Here is a 23,502-nt window from a genome sequence, read left to right on the forward strand (position 1 = left end):
ATGTGGAATCCAGAAAAAAAAGTATAGATAATCTTACTTGCAAGACAGAAATAGAGGCAGAGAACAAAGGTATGGACACCAAGGAGGAGTGGTAGGATGAATTGGGAGTTTGGGATTGATATATATATACACTATTGATCCTATGTATAGAACAGATAACTAAGGAGAACCTACTGGATAGCACAGGGAACTCTACTCAGTGCTCTGTGGTGACCAAAATGGGAAGGAAATCCAAAAAGAGGGGATATATATACACACACACACACACATATGGAGGGCATACCAACCCACTCTAGTGTTCTTGCCTAGAGAATTCCACAGACAGAGGATCACATGGGGTCACAAAGAATCGGACACAACTGAAACACCTTAGCACACACACGTGTATATATATACATAGAGTTGATGCACTTTGCTGCACAGTAGAACATTGAAAAGCAAGGAAGCGCTGATTAAAACTAATTTTAAAAATTTGAAAACACAGCATAAAAGTGGGAAAAGAATGAAACTTGGAGATCAAGATACAAAGTCCACTGACTCCTAAATGGTAAGCCGTGATTCTAAGTTCAAATTTCCAGTTTCTCTGGGCTGGTGTCAATTTATGCTTTCTGGCATGAAGGCTGGAATGCTTGTGGTTTTTAATCTTTCCTCAAGATTGGACTGTCAGTTGAGAAAAGTTTTTAATCCTTGTTGTATAAAATGTATACCATAGAGGTAGCCTGCAGCCACAATTTTCAAAAATTAATTCAGTGTTTGTGAAACGAGTAGTCCTCACATTCTTGCAGTCCAAGAAAATCAGCAAACAGAAAATGAAAAAATCAACCACTGGAATGGTACAAAAGGCTATTAAATTTAAAGGGAGTCTGGACAAACTCAAAATAAAAAGGCTTACGCTAAGACTAGCTTCAATTTGCTTTTAAGAATCACCTGTACAAAGGAGAAGCCTTCCTGGAGCACGTACTTACCATTCCTTCTACTTCTTCATTGACTCCGTCCACCGGGGCACACTCGCTGGCGTGGCCATAGCAGAAGCAGTTTCCGCGAACCACCATATCGTAAACCGCGTAATAATACTTTTCTCTGATTTCCATTCTGGAATCCAAAAGGTTATCTCCCAAAGTATGTAGTTTCACAAACTTGATCCTCAAGTTGGTAATTTTTAAGAGATCTACGAAGGTCACCAAGAAGATGAAAAGTTTGATCAAAGAAGCAAGACTTTGTTTGCAATTAAGACAACACTTTTCTTCTTTATAGAAACACATGACAAATAAAAAATAGCTTATGTAAAGTTTACTTCCCTTTCATGATCTAGATGCATGTAATAATAAAGTTTAGCCTAAAGTGACAGTCTCTGGAAGAAAGGCTACTCTCTTCTCATCACCATTTAGCAAGAACATATATTCTGTGATGGATTTGTTGGCAGACTGATGTTGCAGAAAGAAGTGTGAAAGTAGAGAAATTTAAGAATGCAGTTGCATGCTTACCAGAAGCCACTGGCACACAGTAATCTACACTACTGCAATACCATCGGGTTCCCACAGCAACTAGTGTTAGTCTCAAAATCAGAAAATTCCATTTAGGTGGGCAAGAATTTATCAAAGCACCCTAATTGTCATTATTATTGTAAGATAGTTAGAAAACATGTTTGTGTTTATTTCTGGAGGGAAAAAAATGCTACCTGAAATTTCCCACCAATCAGATGAAATACAAGTTACTAAAATCGATTTGACATGATAGGATAACCATAATCAAGGGACTGACCATCTCAAACAAGTTTTGAAGCACCATTACAACCTACACCTTTTTTGATCCTTGTTTTACAATACAATTTACCAATATAATTACCAATATAATACAGTAGCATGAAGATAAAGGAGTTTAGTATTGGGATGTTGGGGCAGATTGCTTTCCTAAATAGAGGTTCTTGTAGAGAAATGTCTCTTATTTGAACTTTCCTTCCTTTTCCTGGGTTTATAGACCAATGCTTATTACAGAAGCGGGGCCGTCAATTACATTCTCTAGTAACTTGATAAAGCAACAGTCATATAGCCTTCTCCATCAGTCTTTTCATTAACCACTAAGTTGCTAAACACGAGTTACTAAACAGTCTACCTGCCCTTCCCTTTTAGCTCCATAGCCTGAAACTGCTTCTGAGCTTTTCTTTCATTTCTGTCGATGGATTCTTACAATTTACAACACAGGACAATGGGGCATTTGCCCAATACATCAGATACTTTCAAAGCCTAGATACAATTTTAAATACTTATAACATATGCACGGCATACAATGAAGACTATAGAAATAGCTGTGGGTTGAAAGAGAAAGTCTATGAGGCCATGCATTCAACTTAGGCTCTTTGTAAAAGCAAAAACTAAACAGAGAAATTGTGGTACTACTTCGCTGAATGGAATTTCTGAATGCCAGCATTTTCTCCTGCACAGAACGAGCACAAGTGCCTATTGACAAGAGGCCAAAAAACAAACTTGAAGAGCAGCTGGAGTATTTAGAAACCCTTGAGCTGATCTCTGTGGAAGTCCTCAGAAGAGCAACTGTGCTCCCTTCGAGCTCTCCTGCCATATTTAACGACATCTAAGCCTCAAATTGACTGCTGTTGTAAGAGGCACAATCAGTTCTGAAGTGAGTCTCAGAGGACTCAGAACAATAGGGACAGCTAAAGAGATATTGTTCCCTTGATCACAAAGTAAATCCAAAGCATGATCTGTTACAATGGATGCTTGTTTAATATAGAAATAGGTTTTCTGATGCCATTGAACAGCAAACACAATAGAATTCTAATGGCAGCACATTCCCCAAGTAAAACAAGTACCACCCAAAAGGAACAAACTTAAGAGTCCATTGAGAGACCCAGGAAGTGTTGGTCAAGGAATGTGTGCAGACACTTCTCGCAACTGGATTTTGAGAGCAGGGAGCACAGGTCTCCCAGAGCACACTTAGAAATGACACAAGGCTGAACGTGCCATTAAATATTTGATATTATACTAAGTGAAGTCAGACAGAATATCGCTTATATGTGGAACCTAATTTTAAAAAATGATACAAATGAACTTATTGACAAAACAGAAAGATTTACAGATTTTGAAAACAAACTTATGGTTACCAAAGGGAAACATGGCGGGGCGGGGGTGGGGGGAAGGAGAGCTAAATCAGGAGCTTGGGATTAACGTACACACACTGCTGTATATAAGATAGATAACCAACAAGGACTTCCTGTATACAGCAGAAGGAACTCTACTCAATATTCTGGGATAACCTATATGAGAAAACAATCTGGAAAATAATGAATATATGTATAACTGAAACACTTTGCTGTACACCTGAAACTAATACAACATGGTAAACCAACTGTACTCAATAAAAAAATTTTTTTAATAAAATTAAACATGTAAAAAATGTGTTTGATGATAGGATGAATAAATTCTGGACCAGAGATGATCTGGGCCACTTGAAAAATTAATTTAAGTGGGGAAACAGTACTTTCATGGCAATCTTCCCTGGAGTCCTTCAATTCTACTCTTTCATGCTGTGAGCTGAGGGGTAAGGATGTGTGTGTGTGCCATGGGGGCTTGGTTCAAATTAGGGGAAGACCAGCAAGACCCTGCCCCAACTCTGCTCAGCTGACTGCACCTCAGCAGCTGGAGAGAGGGAGCCTCACCTTCTCTCTGAGGTGTGGGACCCAGTCTAGAAAAGGTCTGAGTGACAGCTGAAGGCAGCAACAAGAGTGGCAACAGCTTTACGGATCCAGCACTTTCTATGTGTTGGGCGCTTTGGTGAGTCATTTATATATATTAACTCATTTTCCTTCCACAACAACCATAAGGTCAATATGACTATCTCCATTTACAGATGAAAAAATAAAGACTAAGAAAAGTTTTAAATAAATTCCTTGCCTAAGATCACAGAATACACTGGAGCTAGAACTTAAACCCAGTCTGTTGGACTCCAAAGCCCATTCTTTTAATTAGTGCACATTCTGCCTCCCAAGATCAAAATGTATTTTGTGAAGACATAAGCATGGTTACTGAACAATGGAAAGCCCTCTGAACTGAGAGTCATAAAAAGAACATTTAGGATCCAACATTAAATTGCCAAGTCACTTCATGCATGTTAGTTCAACCCTCTAAGCCTCAGTTGACTCATCTGGAAAATGGAACTACAACCCCCATTGATCATATGGAGCAAGGTTGAGACTTATGATTTCCCCCAGCATTCTTTCTTTTCTTCTTCCTCTGACAATAAGAGCCCTGGCCAAGACTTTGAGAACACACACAGCCACCGGCCAGAGGTTTCCTAGCATCTCCTGCAGTGCAGCCAGGTGACTACTTTGGCCAATGGCGTGTGAACAGATGTGATGTATGGCTTCTAAGCCACTTGCCTTTTACTTGCCCCCTCTTGCAGGTTGGTACAAGGATAAGGTGGGGATTTCCAGGTCTCACCATGTGGACACAGACTATAGGCCAGAAGGAACTTGGGAACCTGGGTGATCTAATGGCTAGAAGTGCCAGATTTAGCAATAAAAATACAAGGTGCTCAGTTACATTTGAATTTCAGATAAACAACTAATCATTTTGGTACAAATGTGCCCCAAATACCACAAGAGACATGGTTTTCCTCACCCACAAATATTGCATGAAATATGCTCATACTAGTCACAAATACTACAGGGGATATAGTTATGCTAAAAAATAATTTATCATTTGTCTGAAAATTCATATTAAACAGGGTTTTAGCCTGTATTTTATCTGGTAAGACTGCTTGCTTGTGGCAGGTGAAAAGTACTTTATCTGGAAATCCCTCTGGGTAATTCTGTAAGAGAGAAATAAACTTTTTTGTTTGAGATGCTGCATTTTGGGGGACACTTTGTTAGCAACATCCTAAAAGTGAAAGTGAAAATCACTCAGTTGTGTTCGACTCTTTGCACCTATGGACTATAGCCCACCAGGCTCCTCTGTCCATGGGATTCTCCAGGCAAGAATACTGGAGTGGGTTGCCATTCCCTTCTCCAGGGGGTTCTTCCCAGCCCAGGGTTTGAACCCAGGTCTCCTGCATTAAAGGCAGACTCTTTACCGACTGAGCTGCCAGGGAAGCTAACCTGTACCTTAATTATGCATGTGAGCTCTGTCATGTCTAACTCTTTGCAAACCCATGGGTTCCTCTGTCTATGGAATTTTCTAGGTAAGAATACTGGAGCAGGTTGCCATTTCCTTCTCCAGGGTCTCTTTCCAACCCAGGGATTGAACTCATGTCTCTTGTCTGCCTGCATTAGTAGGCAGACTGTTTACCAGGTGAGTCACCAGGGAAGCCTTAATTATACACATACATAATTATATACGTATACACATAATATATAGGATATATATTAATGTGTCACACACACACACACACACACACACACACACATATCATATATGACTTTCCAGTTGGTACTAGTGGTAAAGAACCTGCCTGCCAATTCAGGAGAACTTAAGAGCTTTGGGTTTGATCCCTGAGTCGGGAAGATTCCCTGGAAGAGGACATGGCAATCCACTGCAGTATTCTTGTCTGGAGAATCCCATGGACAGAGAAGCCTGGTGGGTTACAGTCCACAGGGTCGCAAGGAGTCAGACATGACTGAAGAAATTTAGCACACATATGTTATTTTTATATACATATATACATACATACATACATATATATAACAAAAAAGTAAATAAAGTATTATATGACCAGCATAATGGTTTGAGGACTTATGACATCAACCTTTTACTCTTATCAAAATATGTTCCTGTCAGTGAGGACTTTGATTATTGCCAATTTCAAAAGCTTCTGGTAGAGCACTGCAGAGAAAGAAGGAAATGAAGAGGGTGGATTTAGCACTGAGTATTTAGATTCTGGGTAGCAGTGGTCTGGGTAAACTTTCTCCCATGATTGCTGTTTTCCATCCAAGCTTTTATTTGAAAACAAGCTTACTCTGTATCCTTGGACTGTAAGGATCTTCTATTCTGAAAGCAGGATCTAAAGCACGAAATATCACCTAAAAATAGACATAAGAGTAATTGATATTTTTGCTATGATCAAAAACTGGATTTGTAAATAGCATGGAAAATAAAAAGTATAAACAAACCTCTCCTTCCGTTGAGGGCTCAATGTCAGAATATCTGGAATCACAAATTATATCATCAACTTTCTTCATGGGGCCGGTGGAAATGCCGGGAAATGAGCTCTCACAGTCATAAGCAAAGTATCTGTATACACCCCAGGTTTTTCCAAAGTCGGACGACCGTTCTATCAGCATAGCAGCTGGACGGAATGTCTAAAGGCAGGGTAGAAGAGACTCACTGCATGCTTTTATTGGTTATCTATATTTTTTTAAATCCCAGAGGAAAATATCACTCAACTGTGTACTACAAACCCTGACTGCATGTGGTTGGTATTTCACTGTGGCTGGATTTCAAATACTTCAAGCTGTTCCACGGAGCCTCTTCTTGCAGCAGTGTCGCACCTCTAAATACTGCACTTTCTCCCACCCTATTAGAGACTAGTAAGCTGTTTCTCTTTAGAAGCTGATTATAAACAGGCCTTAGTGCAGACAAGTTTTGGCACATTAAGCCACCATGCCCATGACGTGCAGCTGAGGTTGAGTGCTTGTTCCTTCATGCCATCATTTAATCATTCAGTAGATGTGTAACGACAGCTACTCAGTACCAGACATGGTCTAAGTGCTGTAACTCGTCCAATAAGGTCCAGGAATGTGTAGAAATCATTTGCAAAAATACCCATCACACTGTATAGTAGAGTCACATGCAGTGTGCTTTGGAAAAACAAGGGGAAGGAATTACTAATGCAAGAAGCTGGAGAACCCTGAAATTCCAGCTACATACCCCAAAGTAACTGAAAGCAGAGACTCAGATGACTCTCATACATAAACATTCAGAGCAGCATTATTCATAATCACCAACAAGTGGAAATCACTCAAGTGTCCATCAACGGATAATGGATACATGAAAGGTGATACACATAAGCAATGGACTATTATTACTCGGCAATAAACAGAACTGAAATTCAGATACTTCCTATGACATAGATGAACTCTGGAAACATTGCTAGGTGTGGTCACTCACCTAGAGCTAGACATCCTGGACTGTGAAGTCATGTGGGTCTTAGGAAACATGTCTCCGAACAAAGCTAGTGGAGGTGATGGAAATCCAGCTAAGCTATTTAAAATCTTAAAGATGACGCTGCTAAAGTGCTGCATGCAATATGCCAGCAAATTTGGAAAACTCAGCAATGGCCACAGGACTGGAAAAGGTCAGTTTTCATTCCAATACCAAAGAAAGGCAATGCCAAAGAAAGTTCAAATTACTGTAGATCTGTGTTCATTTCACATGGTAGCAACATAATGTTCAAAATCCTTCAAGCTAGGCTTCAGCAGTATGTGAACAGAGAAATTCCAGATGTACAAGCTAGATTTAGAAAAGCTATAGGAACCAGAGATCAAACTGCAAATATCTGATCATAGAGAAAGCAAGGGAATTCCAGAAAAGCATCTACTTGTGCTTCATTAACTAGACTAAAGACTTTGATTTTGTAGATCAAAACAAACTGTGGAAAATTCTTCAAAAGATGGGAATACCAGACCACCTTACCTGTCTCCTGAGAAATCTGTATGCAGATCAAGAAGCAACAGTTAGAACTGAATGGACTGGTTCAAAATTAGAAAAGGAGTATGTCAAGGCTGTATATTGTCACCCAGCTTATTTAACTTATGTGCAGAGTTTGTCATGCTAAATGTCAGGCTGAATGACTCACAAGCTGGAATTAAAATTGCTGGGAGAAATATCAACAACCTCAGATATGCAGATTGTACCATTCTAGTGGCAGAACGTGAAGAGGAACTAAAGAGCTTCTTGATGGGGGTGAAAGAGGAGAGTAAAAAGTTGGCTTAAAACTCAACATTCAAAAAACTAAGATAATGGCATCTGGTCCCATCACTTCATGGCAAATAATGGGGAAAAAGTGGAAACCATGTCTGATTTTATTTGCTTTGGCTCCAAAAATCACTGCAGATGGTATGTGCAGCCACAAAATTAAAAGACGTTTGCTCCTTGGAAGAAAAGCTATGATAAACCTAGACAGCATATTAAAAAGCAGAGACATCATTTGGCCAACAAAGGTCCATCCAGTCAAAGCTATGGTTTTTCCAGTATTCATGTATGGATGTGAGAATTGGGCTGTAAAAAAGGCTAAGCACCAAAGAATTGGTGCTTTCAAACTGTCATACTGGAGAAGACTCTTGAGAGTCCCTTGGACAGCCGGAGATCAAACCAGTCAATCCTAAAGGAAATCAACCTTCCATGTTCACTGGAAGCACTGATGTTGAAGCACCATTACTTTGGCCACCTGATATGAACAGCCAACTCGTTGGAAAAGACCCTAATGTTGGGAAAGATTGACGGCAAGAGGAGAAGGGGGCAACAGAGAATAGATGGTTGGATAGCATCACCCACTCAATGGATATGAGTTTGAGCAAAGTCTGGGAAATAGTGGAGGACAGGGAAGCCAGTGTGCTGCAGTCCATGGGGTCGCAACAAGTTGGACATAGCTGCTGAACAATAACAAGGGTCTTTAAAAGGGTAACTATGGCAAATGGATGGGGAAACAGTGGAAACAGTGACAGACTTTATTTTCGTGGGCTCCAAAATCACTACAGATGGTGACTGCAGCCATGAAATTAAAAGACGCTTACTCCTTGGAAGAGAAGCTATGACCAACCTAGACAGCATATTAAAAAGCAGAGACATTACTTTGCCAACAAAGGTTCATCTAGTCAAAGCTATGGTTTTTCCAGTAGTCATGTATGGATGTGAGAGCTAGACTATAAAGAAAGCTGAGCACCAAAGAATTGATGCTTTTGAACTGTGGTATTGGAAGAGACTCTTGAGAGTTCCTTGGACTGCAAGGAGATCCAACCAGTCCATCCTAAAGGAAATCATTCCTGAATAGTCATTGGAAGGACTGATGCTGAAGCTGAAAATTCAATACTTTGGCCACCTGATGTGACTAACTGACTCATTTGAAAAGACCCTGATGCTGGGAAAGATTGAAGGCATGAGGAGAAGAGGACAGGATGAGATGGTTGGATGGCATCACCTACTCAATGGACATGAGCTTGAGTAAGCTAAGGGAGTTGGCAATGGACAGGGAGGCCTGGCGTGCTGCAGTCCATGGGGTTACAAAGAGTCGGACACAACTGAGCGACTGAACTGAACTGAAAGTAAAATGAGGTCATTGGAGTGGGCCCTAATCCCATATGACTGATGTCTTTAAAGAAGAAGATATATTAGGACATAGACAGGTACAGAGGTAAAGACCCAGGGAGAAGACAGTCATGTACAAAGCCAAGGAGAGAAAGAGGCCACAGAAGAAACCAGCTCTACTGACACCTTCATCGCAGACTACATGCCTCCAGAACTCTGAGAAAATACATTTCTGTTGTTTAAGTCACCCAGTCTGTGCAGTTTGCTACAGCAGTCCTAGCACACTAACACACCTTCCCAACACATCTGTCTGACAGATGAGGAAATGAAGGCTCAGAGAGATCACCTAACTCGCCAGCTATTTGCAGAGAGGCTTCAATTGAGGCTGAGTGAAGACCTATCAAATCCAGGCTGAATGAAGATCTTTTCTGCCTCTGGTTTCTGGTGTAATAGCAGCCTGAAAAATGGATGTCAGAAGGAGGAAAAGGACAAGAATTCTGGAAACAAGCAGGACGCAGATATAGGAGGTTGTGGTGAACAGGGACAACTGGAAATATGAGATGAAACAAAATGAACTCTAAGAATAAGCAAATGCTTCAACAGTGATGAATGAAAGGTAAGCTGACTCAGCAAACAGAATCTGAACAAAGGCACTTCTGAATTCCAACCAGTGCTTGACTCATAGAGAACAACTGTTGGGTGTTAGATAGGCTTGAGGACGTATTGGACAACACAGGGAATATAGCCAATATTTTGTAATAACTGTTACTGGAGAGTGACCTTTAAAAATTATATAAAAATGAAAATTTTTTTCAGAGAGATCAAATGTTGCAGGCCAAGATGACCAAGAACTTGAACATATCATATCATAAAAAACATTTCATATCATAAAAAAATAAATAAAATCTGGGTGACAACTTGATAGAAATCTGGGTGACAACTAAAGTGAAAAGCAGTACATGCCCAGATCTCCTCACACCTTCCTTAATAATCTTGAGGGTCTTTCTCACTGATAAAAGGAGACAAGGATAAGGAAATGGAAAGTCATATTTTGATAGATTCTTTGGCTTATGCATTTACTAGTTGTTCAGGCTTAATTTATTTTTTACCTATTCAGAAATATAAGGAAATAATACTTTATATTAAACCTGAGAGAGTACTAGGCTAAGAATTTTAAAATAAGGGGGAAAAAACCCCAATAACTAACTGAACCATGGCAAACCCTCCCACGGGACACACCTCCTGGGTGGTGACACCTGGAGAGAGACTAGCCTGATGTCTCTATGTTGCAAGGGAGCCTTACAGCTATCCTGGCTGTGCTTCCTTATTCCTCCCTTCTGGAACCTTCCAAGTCCCAAAAGGCCAATTTCCTGTGAGGTTAGGAAGCTGCTGGAAACCAGGACAATGCATTTTACCTACAGAAGGGAAGTCTTTCTATGCTGTTTGCTGAGTCATTGACCTTCTCAGGCCTTACATTGCTGCATGGCTGTTTCTGAATTTATACTAAATAAAAAAGCTGTGAGCTTGGAAATGTCTGGCTATGTACAAAAACAGACTTTCAATATGCTAACTAGATTATGCAAGCCTAAGAAAATCCAATCCAGTTAGTAAGCATCTATCTGCCTGAAAACATTCTCATATAATCCAGCAGTCCCAAGCCTGGGCCTGTATCCAGACTATAATTCAAAAAGATGTTCACATCAGCACTATTTATTATAACCAAGACATGAGACAACCTAAATGTCATGGATATGGATGGATATGATGTGGTACATGAATGGATAAAGATGTGGTACATATATACAATGGAATGCTACTTAGCCATAAAAAGAATGAAAGAATGCCATTTGTAGCAACACAGATGGACCTAGAGGTTATCATACTAAGTGAAACAGAGAAAGACAAATACCATATGATATCCCTTACACAGTTAAGTCCCCTACATACGAACTTTCAAGTTCAGAATTTTCAAAGATGTGAACATGTTACTACCCAGACATCACTGGATCTTTTTTCTTCAAGAGAGTAGATAGAATTGGATCCAGCAAGGAACCAGAACCTGTGCCATCAACATCAGGCGTGGGTGAAATCCCAGCTTGCCCTCCATCTTCCTTGTTGATGACCCTTTAGCTCTACCATCTCCCACCTCCTTTTCCTCCTCCAGTTGGTAACTCTTCTCGCTGTTCCCTTGATGCCAGCCCCTAGATGTCAACTGTTGTACTGTACTACTGTACTTTCCAAACTATTGTAAGATTAAAAATGTTTTCTTTATTTTTTGTGTTGGCTTGTTCTTTTATGTATCATTTGTGTGAAAAGTATGATACATCAATTATAGTACAGTACTACACAGCTGATTGTGTTAATTAGGTACCTAGGCTAACTTTGTCGGTCTTACGAATAAACTGGACCTAAGAACTCTCAAAACAGAACTTGTTGGTACATATGTGACTTATTGTATGGAATTTAAAATATGACACAAATGAACATATCTGTGAAACAGACTCACAGATATACAGAACAGACTTTTGGATGCCAAGAGGGTAGGGATAAATTGGGAGTTTGGGATTAGCAGATGTAGCTATTATATGGGCTTCCCTGGTAGCTCAGCTTCCCTGGTAGCTCAGACAGTAAAGAATCTGCCTGCAGTGTAGGAGACTCAGGTTCGATTGCTGGGTTGGGAAGATCCCCTGGAGAAGGGAATGGTAACCCACTCCAGTATTCTTGCCTGGAGAATTCCATGGACAGTGAAGCCTGGCAGTCTATAGTCCATGAAGTCACAAAGAGTCAGACACAACTGAGTGACTAACACTTTCACTGTCACACTTTCTGGTGGCTCAGAAGGTAAAGAATCTGCCTGCAGTACAGAAGACCCAGGTTCAATCCCTGGGTCAGGAAGGTGCCAGTGGAAAAGGGAAATGCTACCCAAATAAATAAGGTTCTACTATATAGCACTGGCAACTATATTCAATATTCCACAATAAACCATAATGGAAAAGAATATGGAAAAGAATGTGTATATATATATGTATATACATATATACATATATATATACCTGAGTCATTTGTTGTATAGCACAACACTGTAAATCAACTATAGCTGAATAAAATAAATTTTAAAAAGAAATAAACACACTCTTCATCCTCATCCCCTTCCTGTCTTCACCACTCTTAATGGTATCAGCAGCCTCCAGGTTCCCCAGCTCGGACATCTCAGGAATCTTTGATTCATCCCTTTCCTAACCCTGCCTTCTGCTCTTCTGCTTCTAATCTTTCTTCAGTTCATGGTTCAACCTTTGACTCCCTTAACAAACAGAGGCTCCTCCTCTGGGTAATGACTCAAAGTTAGCAGTCGCAGAGGGTAGCAGAGTATGGCAGCAAGGGGTGATGTATGATTAGAAAAAGCTCACCACGTCAGACTGCCAGGACGCCAGTTACAGGAGGTGGTTCCCTCCTAGTTGAGAACCACAGCCCTGCCTAAGTCAGCTCCCCCTTACCGCGGACCTTGAGAGCCCCCCGCCTCTATGCCTTCTCTTCTCTATGCCTCAGGCCCTCCTTTGCTTTTCCTCTTGGCTCCCTCATTTCCTGAAACACAGGTCTCATTTCCTGTCCATGGCTCCCCATCTCCTATAAAGTTCACACTCCTCAGGAAGGAAGCAAGGTCCTTCTGGCTATAGTCTTACTTCCTGTTGGTCCCCTCACTGGCCCAAGTGTAGACATTCAAGGCATGTCTACATAGTACATGCTGAACAAACTCTGTCCAAACTGTCCCACAGACAGAGAGAGAGAGAAGGCCTTTTCCTCTGTCAAGAAGGCCTTTTCTTCTACCTCTTCCTCCTAAAATCCTGCTCACTCTTCCTGACCCAGGTCAAGCGCAATCACAGTCCTCTCCTTGTAAAGCTTTCTCCTTTATTCCAGGCTAAAATGAATCTCCCCATCCTCCATGCTGATGTACATTATCCGAACTTCTGCTATAGCAGTGAACACACCTTGCCTTGTATCGAGTTATTTGCAAGTACACCTTCTTCCCTTGGGCTTCCCAGGTGGCACTAGTGGTAAAGAACCCACTAGCCAATTCAGGAAAATGGGTTCAATCCCTGGGTTGGGAAGATTCTCCTGAAGGAGGGCAGGGCAACCCACTCCAGTATTCTTGCCTGGAAAATTCCATGGACAGAGGAGCCTGGTGGGCTACAGTCCACGGGGTTGCAAACAATCGGACACAACTGAGCAACTGAACAACAGGCAGACAACATCTGAGGCTGAGTCTTAATTCTAACTGCCAGGTTGAGCTCATGGCCAATGAAGAAACAAAGTGGTTTAGAGAAAGTCCTCCCCCGCCTCATAGGAGTAGGTGTCACAGTGTAAACCTTCCCCCTACCTTTTCTCCAAGCAGCAAGAGTGGGTTCCTGGGGAGAAGCAAGGGGATGAACCCAGGCCTGGGGACGGGTAGCCCAGCATCTCCCCTAGTCACATTGACCTCAATGCCCACCCCTGACCCTAGGCCTCCCCAGTTCATGCAGAGGACACAAGCAAGACTTTGGTGGTTACCTGCCCACATGGTAAATCAAATCTACCCTGGGCACCTTTTCTAAAACCTGCAAGGGTAGAGATAAGGCCCCCATGCCCAACAGAAAACGATTCAAAAGTGATTTTAATCTGAGAAGCAATAAGTAAATTATGGGTTTTGTGTGCACCAACATGTACTTTAAGCCATATGAAGCCTGTCATTTCCAGGCAGCTGCTTAAGAAGAAACAAAGAGACTTTGTACAGGGCCATTCCTTAGTCCTGGAGTCATTTTACATCTCTCAAAGAAAAAGGATGGGAAAAACATCCTCACTGAAGAAAGCAGGCACATTTCTTAAAGAACTGTAAAACCGTTCCCACAAATTTTGCAAAACCTTGAAAACTAAAGATAACACACTTCCTTTCCAGTTACCAAAGTCAGCATTAAAACATCAACCCAAGGGGGTAGGGATTTATTCTCCAGATGTTTTACTGTGGTTTGGGAGTGAGTCAAAGCTGTCTCTTTCCATGGGGAAATTAACAGATATCTAATTAAAAGTTTACAGTCGAATCATAGAACAGTGGCTCTCTCTACTTATTGCCACAAAGATAGAGTATCTGTTAAGTGTAGTTATCCATGCCCACGTTTAAAAGCTGCTCAATTATCCTAATTTATAGCAACAATGTTTAGGTTCCCACTTAGGCCAACTCACAACAGCCATCCATTCTGAAAGGGGGAATTACACAATGCTCTCATTTCTGAGAAAGAGAAGGATTCCTTACCTTGAAGGTCATGATGAGATGAGTGAAATGAAATTCTGCTTCCAAATCCAGTTGGATAGTGACATTCTCCACGCCTATAGGATATTTTTAAAAAAGACAAAAGGAAATAGCAAGGTAAACAAGAACATCTGTGAACAATTGAGTCTATTTTCTTCAACTATCTTTATGCTCCTCATAGAAATTCTCTCTGCAGTCCACCTTAATCTGAAGATAAGATAATAACAATAACGCCCTGACTTGATTGAGGTGATAAAGCACATCTCAGAATGACTCTTCGGTTGGTCATAAATCATTCTGGAGTTCAACGTATTGAATGTGCTCCATGGAACAAGACATCTGGCAGAATGCCTTTTTAGTTGCTGTCAAGAAAGACATCCTTTGCTTAGTAAAAACTAAAAGTCTTTCCAACTCTCTAAGCCAAGGGACTCTCAAAGGGGAAACGAGAGGGGGCATTTCCTGTGCACAGTAGGGGTTCAGCTCTGCAGTCTAAAGCACAGGGACACAATCCAGTCGAAACACAAATATTCCTTTTTGTTTCTATGCAGCAGCAAAGAAAACAGGAGTCCATCATGAATGTGAGTTACGCTCCAATTTAGAAAAACCTATCCCCGTTGGAGAAGCCTTTGGGTGCATTGCCACAATGGAGAAATAATGCCAAAGAGACAAAGAATGGGTCAAATAAATAAACTGCCCCAGAACAAATACTAACATCTTCCCTTTCAGGGGAAAGCCTGAACAAACAAATGAGCCTTTGCACTATGCCCTGGGGGTCAAGTCATCCCACTTTAAAAGGCTAAAAAGGCCACTGGAATTCCAGGGATGGAAAGCACCTCCTCCACAATCCCCTGGGCCCTCGAGCCTGCCTGTTTGGTAAAGGAGACCTTTCCAGGTTTCTTGTGCTCCAGAGAGCTTTTGGGGGTTCAGCTTCCGGAGCAAGAGAGGTCTTAAATGCAGAAAGACAGGAATGTGTCAGAATGAATCATGTCACAGGCTGGTGTATTTTCAGGAAATCAGTAAGACTTTTGAAATAAACTCTCCCACTGGAAAACAGCCAAGTCAATTGGGGGTGGGGGTGGGGGAGGGAGGGAAAGTAGTCACTGGAACGGATATGAGTTAGTTGGAATGTTAAAGAAAAACAGTATCGTCATGCTAACTAACCTTATCTAACTTCTGAAAAAGAACCATATTACAAACCTTATCTAACTTCTGAAAAAGAGCCATATTACAAACCGACTCTCAAGGTTTCTTTCTGAGCAACATGTTAGCTAAGCAACTGTCCGTCTCTCCCTTCCCAGGCTTTTAAGTACCTGAACTATTTGTTTAAAATGAAGAGATAACGAAATAATGTAAAGTCAGAGCAAGACTAGGACCAGTTCTGTAACATAAGAATGTATCTGCTGATGTGGGCTTGAAAAGCACATTCCATTTTAGATTCCTAACCTGATAAAGTGCTACAGGTTTTTTTTTTTTAATATGGGAAGAAAAATCCATGGAGAAAAGAACCAAGATCATTCTTCTATGGTGTATGGTGTATGGTCAGACCTGGGAATAAAGCATGAGGGCTAAGTTAAAAGCAGTTGCACATTCCAAGCCCGTTTCTGGGCCTGAGCACTGATAATTTAATGCATCATGTAAAGCTCAACTTGGATAAAACACACAGAAAATAGATAAAAATCACATTCATCAAGAAACTTCAATTGTGAACTATCAGACAGCAGAGAGATGATAGGAGACAGTAACAATCCGTCTGACTTTCTAAAGATGAAGTTCCATCCATCTAATCCTATCTAATCTCTTATAACAGAGACAGAGCTCTCAAGACTCTTGGTTTGAAAATCCCTTCTTTCGGGCCTTTGACCTCTCTTGTCCCACAAACTCAGAGTTGTGGAAACTGATTAACACCTGACGTAACCAAGAAAAACCCTCCTCGAGAACTACAGAATTTGATGAACTATTTTACTGTCTGTATCAAGTATTAACTTGATACTGATGTTGAGGCACCCTTCTGTCTTTTTTTTGGCCGCACCGCACTGCACCTAGTTAGCAGGGATGTTAGTTCCCTGACTAGGGACTGAACCCTGTGCCATCAGCAGTGAAACCATGGAGTCCTAACCACTGGACTGCAGGGGAATTCCCAAGGCATCCTTCTAATTGTCTTTTGGTCTCACTGGAAAAATGTGGACAGTGAGATAGGTCCCAAACTTGTAATCAGATCTATGCTATTTCACAAGTCCCCTGTGACTCAAGTGCCGACTTACAGAAACTTCTCTTTTACCCCGAACTCTCAACTTAGATACCCTCCTATAATAACTAACAAGGCTTTAACTGATAAATTGCTTTTTGACATCTAATCTATCTCAATCAAGCTGATAACCAATGGAGTCCCAAAGCTTACCAATGAATAATCAACCTTCCCTAGAAATCAATAGTAGAAAGCATGCACAATTTCATAATCAATTAGAAATAAGTCTATGAAGAGACTTCCTCCTGGGAATTCCCTGGCGGTAGAGTGGTTAGGACTCCATGCTTCTGCTGCAGGGGGGCCCAGGTTTGATCCCTGGTCGAGAATTGGATCTTGAAAGCCTTGTGGCGCAAAAAAATGCTTCCTTTTTACAGACTGATAAATAACTGCAAAGCACCCCAAAGCTTCCTGAGCAAAGAATACATAATAAAGGGATCTAGTAGTGCCCAGGCTTCCTCTGGCCAAGCTTAGATTCACTTCTTTGAGAGTCTTTTCTAATAAATGCTTTTTTAAAAAAGATATAAAGTTAACTCATTATTAACAACACATTAACTCTACTGTTAGTTGCCAAATTTCAGCATTTGACTTGGAAACAAATGCAAAACTAAGTTGAGCTTAGTTGCAGCACAATAGTAACATCATATTGGATGAATTTATTAAATCCCAACCCAAATGGCAAAGAAAGGAAAAAGGGTTGGATTCACACACTCATTAGAAAAGTTGACTTAGGGTCATCATCCATGTTGAGTGTCTGAGAAATTATGTCTAGTGTGTATTCATAGTACTATTACTAAATGTTCTCTAGATGGAGGAAGGTGGTGGGCGCTGATTTTGCCCTTTCTTTTGGGATTGATCAAAATGAAAGATGGCTGTTTTGCAGAAGGATAAGGGCCTGAGCGGGGCAAGGCCTTCCCATGCCCTCCCCAGACTGCCCCAGCACATTGCCACACTCCCCAAGGGCCCCTCAGGATGAAGACTACGAAATCCTCCTTTGGTTTCACATGAAAGACTTCTTTCTTACAGGAAGTGCATACTTTAAGAAGAAGGATCAGATTTTACCAAGAGAAGTCAGTGCTCTGGGCAGTAAATCTGTTGAAGGCCATAATTCCAGGATAGGGAAACCAATCGTAATTACAAACACCCAGGCGCCTGTAAACACTTTCCAGGTAACCAATCACACTCCATGGAAGTTATTCCCACACCACACATACCATTTTCGGATTGCCACCAGATCTTAAGGCGGTTTGGAGCAAATGTCGTGACCACATTTTCAATGAGATGACTGTCAGGGTTGAGGGTTTCATGATAAGGATCTTGTGAATTGCATATGAAGCATTTTTTGTCCTCCTGAAAGCAAAGATAGTTTCACGAGTCTGGGAAGCAATCACACACTCACATGCACACCAAAAATCAAGTCCACAATACAAAAATCAAACCTACTTTCTTCAAGAAAAACGAATGTGCCAAAATTACTTAAATGACCTAGCACATGTCTTTCACTTTTTAACTTAACGGAGTATGATATACTCCTGAAATTTTCCTCTTCTCTAGCAAATTCAAGGTCAAAAGTAAAAGAAGGCATTGTTTCCACAAGCTATTAATTTAATCAAAATGAAATTTCTAGGCTTAAGCCTTAATCTCAATGAATAGCTGGAAAAGCTTACTCTTGAGGCAAAATGCAGAGGAGGTTTTAGAGAATTTTTGCTGACATAAAGCAAACTGAAAATAAAAAGAGAACAATTCAACTGGCTTGATTTTCCAAAACCTATATAAGGCAGAAACCAAGTATTCAGTTCAGTTCAGTTGCTCAGTCGTGTCCGACTCTGCGACCCCATGAATCACAGCACGCCAGGCCTCCCTGTCCATCACCAACTCCCGGAGTTCACTCAGACTCACGTCCATCGAGTCAGTGATGCCATCCAGCCATCTCATCCCTGTCGTCCCCTTCTCCTCTTGCCCCCAATCCCTCCCAGCATCAGAGTCTTTTCCAATGAGTCAACTCTTTGCGTGAAGTGGCCAAAGTACTGGAGTTTCAGCTTTAGCGTCATTCCCTCCAAAGAAATCCCAGGGCTGATCTCCTTCAGAATGGACTGGTTGGATCTCCTTGCAGTCCAAGGGACTCTCAAGAGTCTTCTCCAACACCACAGTTCATTAGTCAGATATATTTAAGAAGCTTTGGGAACGACAGATTAAGACTTCTTAGCTTCTCCCCTGCCCCGACAGCGAATTCGTGGCAGCAGCATGCAGGCTAGCTCACAAACTGCTCAGAATATCCAGGAAGGGGACACCAGGCTGCCCTGTCAAGTTGGGAGCACTGACAACTGGGACCAAGTCAAAGAATGCCAAGGACCTGAACTGAAAAATCTACCACTACTTTCAGTTTTAGAGCGGCTTTGAACTCCTGGCTTAACATTTTCCTTCTACCTAAAATGTGAGCCACGGCCAAAACAGCCTTCTTTGCACTCCATCATGGTGAATTGTAAACAGCAGCATCACTTAATGGTTCTCTTTTCCACATGAGGCTGGGCTCTCTACCCAAGTTTTTCTGAACTGCTTATTAGGTCTGAAAATGATGCCGAGGCAGAAATCTGTTGAGACCCCACACACATCTTACAAACAACATTTAACACATTATCCACCTATGGATTTTTGCAGAAAGTAATGCCTGTGGTTGGCAATTTGTTACGTAAGGGAATACTGAAACACTCCTGTCAATAATGTTTGGGTAATGAAGGATGGATTAATATGTCTCTGGTCCTCCGGTCAGCAAGTCATTAAGCAAAGGTGATATCCTTGTAAGGACAGTATCAACCTACGATACTGCATTTGTATGTATTTAGCTAGCTATTAGTTATCACCTTCTTCCCAAAGGGATTTTAAGACTGGCAAGATATACTAACTAGAAAACAGAAACCAGAAATCAGGAATGCAGGGGAACCCTGGACACAATAATTCTGATTCCTGCCTCAAGTTTTACACCTGTTCAATGTTTGAGAGAATTACATGCCCAGTTCCTTTCTCTAGGCTCTGTATCTGAAGCATAGCATGCCTCCATGTGTGCTTGGTCATGTCTGACTCTTTGCAACCCCATGGACTATAGCCTGCCAGGTTTCTCTGTCCATGGGATTTTCCAGGCAAGAATACTGGAGTGAGTTGCCATTTCCTCCTCCCGGGGATCTTCCCGACCCAGGTATGGAATCCATGTCTCCTGCACTGAAGAAAGATTCTTTATCACTGAGCCACTGGGAAGCCCTGATATCTGAAAAGCGCCCCACAATTTCATGGCTAATCATACAAACTAGAGAGTCTGGCTCTACTTGCTTTTAGACAAACAGTCCAATTCTCATTCTGGTCAAAGCAGGATCTGGTGGATTTTTCAGGATCTGGTAATTCATTTACAGGATGTCCTGGCCTTGGAGGTAAATGTTAGCATAATATTTTAGGTGAAATTTACATGCTAATGTTAAAAAAGGTAACATCAACTGCTTTTGGTGACTTGTAGTCAAGGAAACTAATACCAGAGAACAATTACCAGAACTTTAAAAAAGTGTAATTATAGCCTCCCTTCTAATCAGGAGGAAGCAGTCTAGACATCTCTGTATAAACCTGGAAGCAAATAAGTGGAATCTACTTTACCACATTCCTTTGGTTTAATTTATCAGGTTTTCAGAAAGGGCTCTCTTTCTGTTTTTTAAAAGTGACTCCATTTGAAGGCATCTGCATGCAAACCACAGAATATCCTGTCCCTCTCCTGAAGGGCAGATCTACATGTAGGGGGAGTGACCAAATTTAGAGCAATCGACTTGGAACTTACCCTGTACAGGAGCCTAAACTCTTATGTTTGCTTTACAGGCCAGAGATATCAGTCTCTTAAAAAAATCAAGGAAATGGATTCTGATTCTGGGTAGTTTATGCTTTGTACCTTCTTTCAAAATTAGTCTTATTAAAAATGTGACCTTTGAAATCTATGATCTGGATCCACTTTTAGAAACAGAAAACACTCTGAAATTTCATTTTGGTCTTCCTCTATCAGGGTACCATGGCAACCAGGGCATTTTGAAAAAGCAAGCATCTGATCTTGATAGCTAATGGAGGTGGATGGGAGCAGCACCAAATGAGGAGAGCAAAACATTGGAGTGCTTTTCTCCATGATTGGAGTGACCTTGCAAGGTATTTGCTAGGGCTGGAATACCCTTTATCCAAGTGAAAGACTTGGGGAAAACCCAAGATCACCACTCAGTATATAAAAAATGAAGAGGACAAACCACCTTTTACATACATTTTCCAAAGAGGAAAGATTGAAAAACAAAATTAAAAAAACAAAAAAACAAAAAAAAAACATGGGCTTTTGGAGACCCTGGGTCAGGGCTTGCGCACGGGCCCTAAGATCTGTCTGCAGCTCTGCCTTTCTATACAGTGGCGGCAGGAAACGTTTGGCGGATGCAACTGTGCAAACTGAGATGAGGGAAAAGGGTGAGCTACCAGCCTGATCCCGGGACTCCCTGACTGCCGAGCTTCCTATCCGGATAGCTGGCAGGATATGGAGTCTCCTAGGCCTTCCCCTTCGGTGGGGACTGGCAGAGGTGTGCGCGGAGCCATCTCTCTGCCCTCACCTGGAGGTGGCTGACGATACAGTAAGGCTCGGGTTTGTGCAGCCCGCAGGTCGAGGTCACTGAGAGCTTCTGCGCTCGGCCGATGAGAAGGTCGCCTGTGGCCGGGTAGCAGCTGCCCTCCGCGCAGCCGTAGCTGAAATCGGGTTCTTGAGCGCTCACTCCGACTCCGCACAGGGCTGTGGAAGGGGCAGGCGGACAGCGTAGGGCACAAGCAGGGAGCGGGCCCACGCAAAGAGAATAAGCAGGGGGCGGAGACAGAGTAGATTCGGGGAAAAAAGCAAGATACACAGGAAAGAGACACAATGGAGTGAGGCCGGGAAGGCAGAACGTGGAGAGAAGGATTCAGAAAGAAACAGATACAGCAGGTTTGTCCAGTAACTGAGAGCATCACTCCTAGGAAGCCCACCTACTCTCGCGCCCACCCTGATCAGCCCTGGGAAGCAGCTCCGGTCACTACGAGGTTCCTGGACCCGGACGCAGGGAGGCAGGCGGCCAAACGCCGCACACCCACTAGTATGTGAACTCGCACGCACACGGTAGCCTGTGCATCCTTGGGTGACAGTGCAAGTGTGTGCGTGGAAATTTGTAAGCGTGGGGACGCGTGAGTGTGTGCCCACACACTCGGAGGTCGCCTACGCTTCGCCGGGGACGGGGGATCATGGGGTTCGCGGGGAACACCACTGTCCCGAACAAGGGGCGAGTGGTCAATCCCTGAGGCTTTTGACTGGCTTCAGCGATTCGTCATTCCAGAGAAGCTCCCGATCTAGCTGTTTCTGGCGCCATCCGGGGGCAAACAGCGATGGTTAATTAAAGCCACATGGCCCCAGTTTGTTCCCAGGATGAAGCCTGCACTCAGCTCAGGCACTCTCCCGGATGGGCTTCTGAGGAGCCCTCGCAGCCTGACCCCAGAGCCCAGGAAGCCTGACCCCAGAGATGGAGAGTCCCACCGAAAAAGGGCCGGAGACGCAAAGCCCAGAGCGGGAGCTGCGGGAGCACCCGGAGCTCTGGGCACAAACACCCCAGGATGCGGTCCCCGGCCACCACCGAGGGCGCTGGCGATTAATCCCAAAGCAGATTTCTATCAAGTCCCTCTTCCCACAGGCTTCCCCCAAAGCTGAGTCCAACGGTTTGGTTATTCTTCCTCCAAGCCCACCCCTTCACACACACACCCCGCGCCCCTTTTCCTCTGAATTACCTAAGAAACTGAACGCGAACACCTGGAGCCGCCCCATGTCCAGTCTCTGCAGCCCAGGGGACACGGCCACCGAGCCGCCGGCTGTTTTCCCAGTCTTCTTTTCTAGAGAGGTGGAGAGAAAAAGGCAAATATTCAGAGAAGAGGGGGCCCTCGCGTTTCCTGCCGCTCCCACGGAAGCGAAGGGTGGGAGGGTGGGGAGGGAAACATCGCGCCGCCACTGTGTCCTGCTCACCCGGCGGGACGAGCGCTCTCTCGGCCCCTGAGCCCAAAGAAGGGAATTAGAAAGTTTCGCCCTGGGAGGAACCAAGGGAGGCGCCTCTGCTCATGCGCACACGCGGAGTCAGGTCGGAGGGGGCCGGGCGGCCCCTGCTTGGCGGGGAGGGGGTGAGGTTCAGGTCCCACCCTCCCTCCGCGCCTTTGTTTTAAGGCTGCATCTGCGGATGCGATGGGGTAGTAGGTCTTCCAGTTCCGTGCGGGGCTGCTGGGAGACCGCCGGGTGCGTGTCCTGAGCGGTGCGCTGGGGTGCCCGAGGCGTTCGGGCGGGTCTGGGAGGTAGGTGTTCAAATCGCCTGGCGGGCGAGGGGGCTGGTCAGGACCTACCGCTTGCTCCTGCATTTACATTTATAAGGAGTGAGTCACGAAGAGGTGCCCAAGGCTGTAAACTCTAGCGCTAGGCGTGGGCTGGTTAACCCTTTAGAAAGAGGGTCACCTGGCAGGTTGTTTCCGAGAAAGCGGGGAAGCCCCCTGTCCTGCTGAACCCGGACTCGGCGCGACCTCGGATGTCTTCATTCCAAGGAAGCAAAGTGCTCTTCGCTCCGCTGCCTTTGCGCACCAACTCAGGACCTGCCTGGGGGGCCTGCAACCCAGGTGGCCACAGCATTGAATTACCCATCTAATTGTTTTTTTAAAATCGA

General features: G+C 43.1%; 1 protein-coding gene across 2 annotated transcripts in view; it reads right to left on the reverse strand.

Annotated features, from left to right (window-relative positions):
- Positions 1-23,218, reverse strand: part of LAMB1 (laminin subunit beta 1) — a 77,538-nt gene extending 54,320 nt beyond the window's left edge. Inside the window, exons 1-8 of one of the 2 annotated variants that reach the window (XM_061414002.1) lie at positions 22,821-22,900; positions 22,589-22,690; positions 21,394-21,569; positions 17,992-18,127; positions 14,539-14,612; positions 6,122-6,310; positions 5,968-6,031; positions 966-1,168 (exon numbers count right to left, since the gene is read on the reverse strand). In XM_061414002.1, the coding sequence (XP_061269986.1) occupies positions 966-1,168; positions 5,968-6,031; positions 6,122-6,310; positions 14,539-14,612; positions 17,992-18,127; positions 21,394-21,569; positions 22,589-22,625 (879 nt within the window). In that variant the 5' untranslated portion in view covers positions 22,626-22,690; positions 22,821-22,900. Of the gene's footprint in view, positions 1-965; positions 1,169-5,967; positions 6,032-6,121; positions 6,311-14,538; positions 14,613-17,991; positions 18,128-21,393; positions 21,570-22,588; positions 22,691-22,820 lie in introns of both variants that reach the window. The other variant, XM_061414001.1, reaches the window with a different exon arrangement.
- Between the last annotated feature and the right edge of the window lie 284 nt (positions 23,219-23,502).

This window comes from Bos javanicus, chromosome 4, assembly GCF_032452875.1.
Source record: "Bos javanicus breed banteng chromosome 4, ARS-OSU_banteng_1.0, whole genome shotgun sequence".
Classification (NCBI taxonomy): Eukaryota; Metazoa; Chordata; class Mammalia; order Artiodactyla; family Bovidae; genus Bos; species Bos javanicus.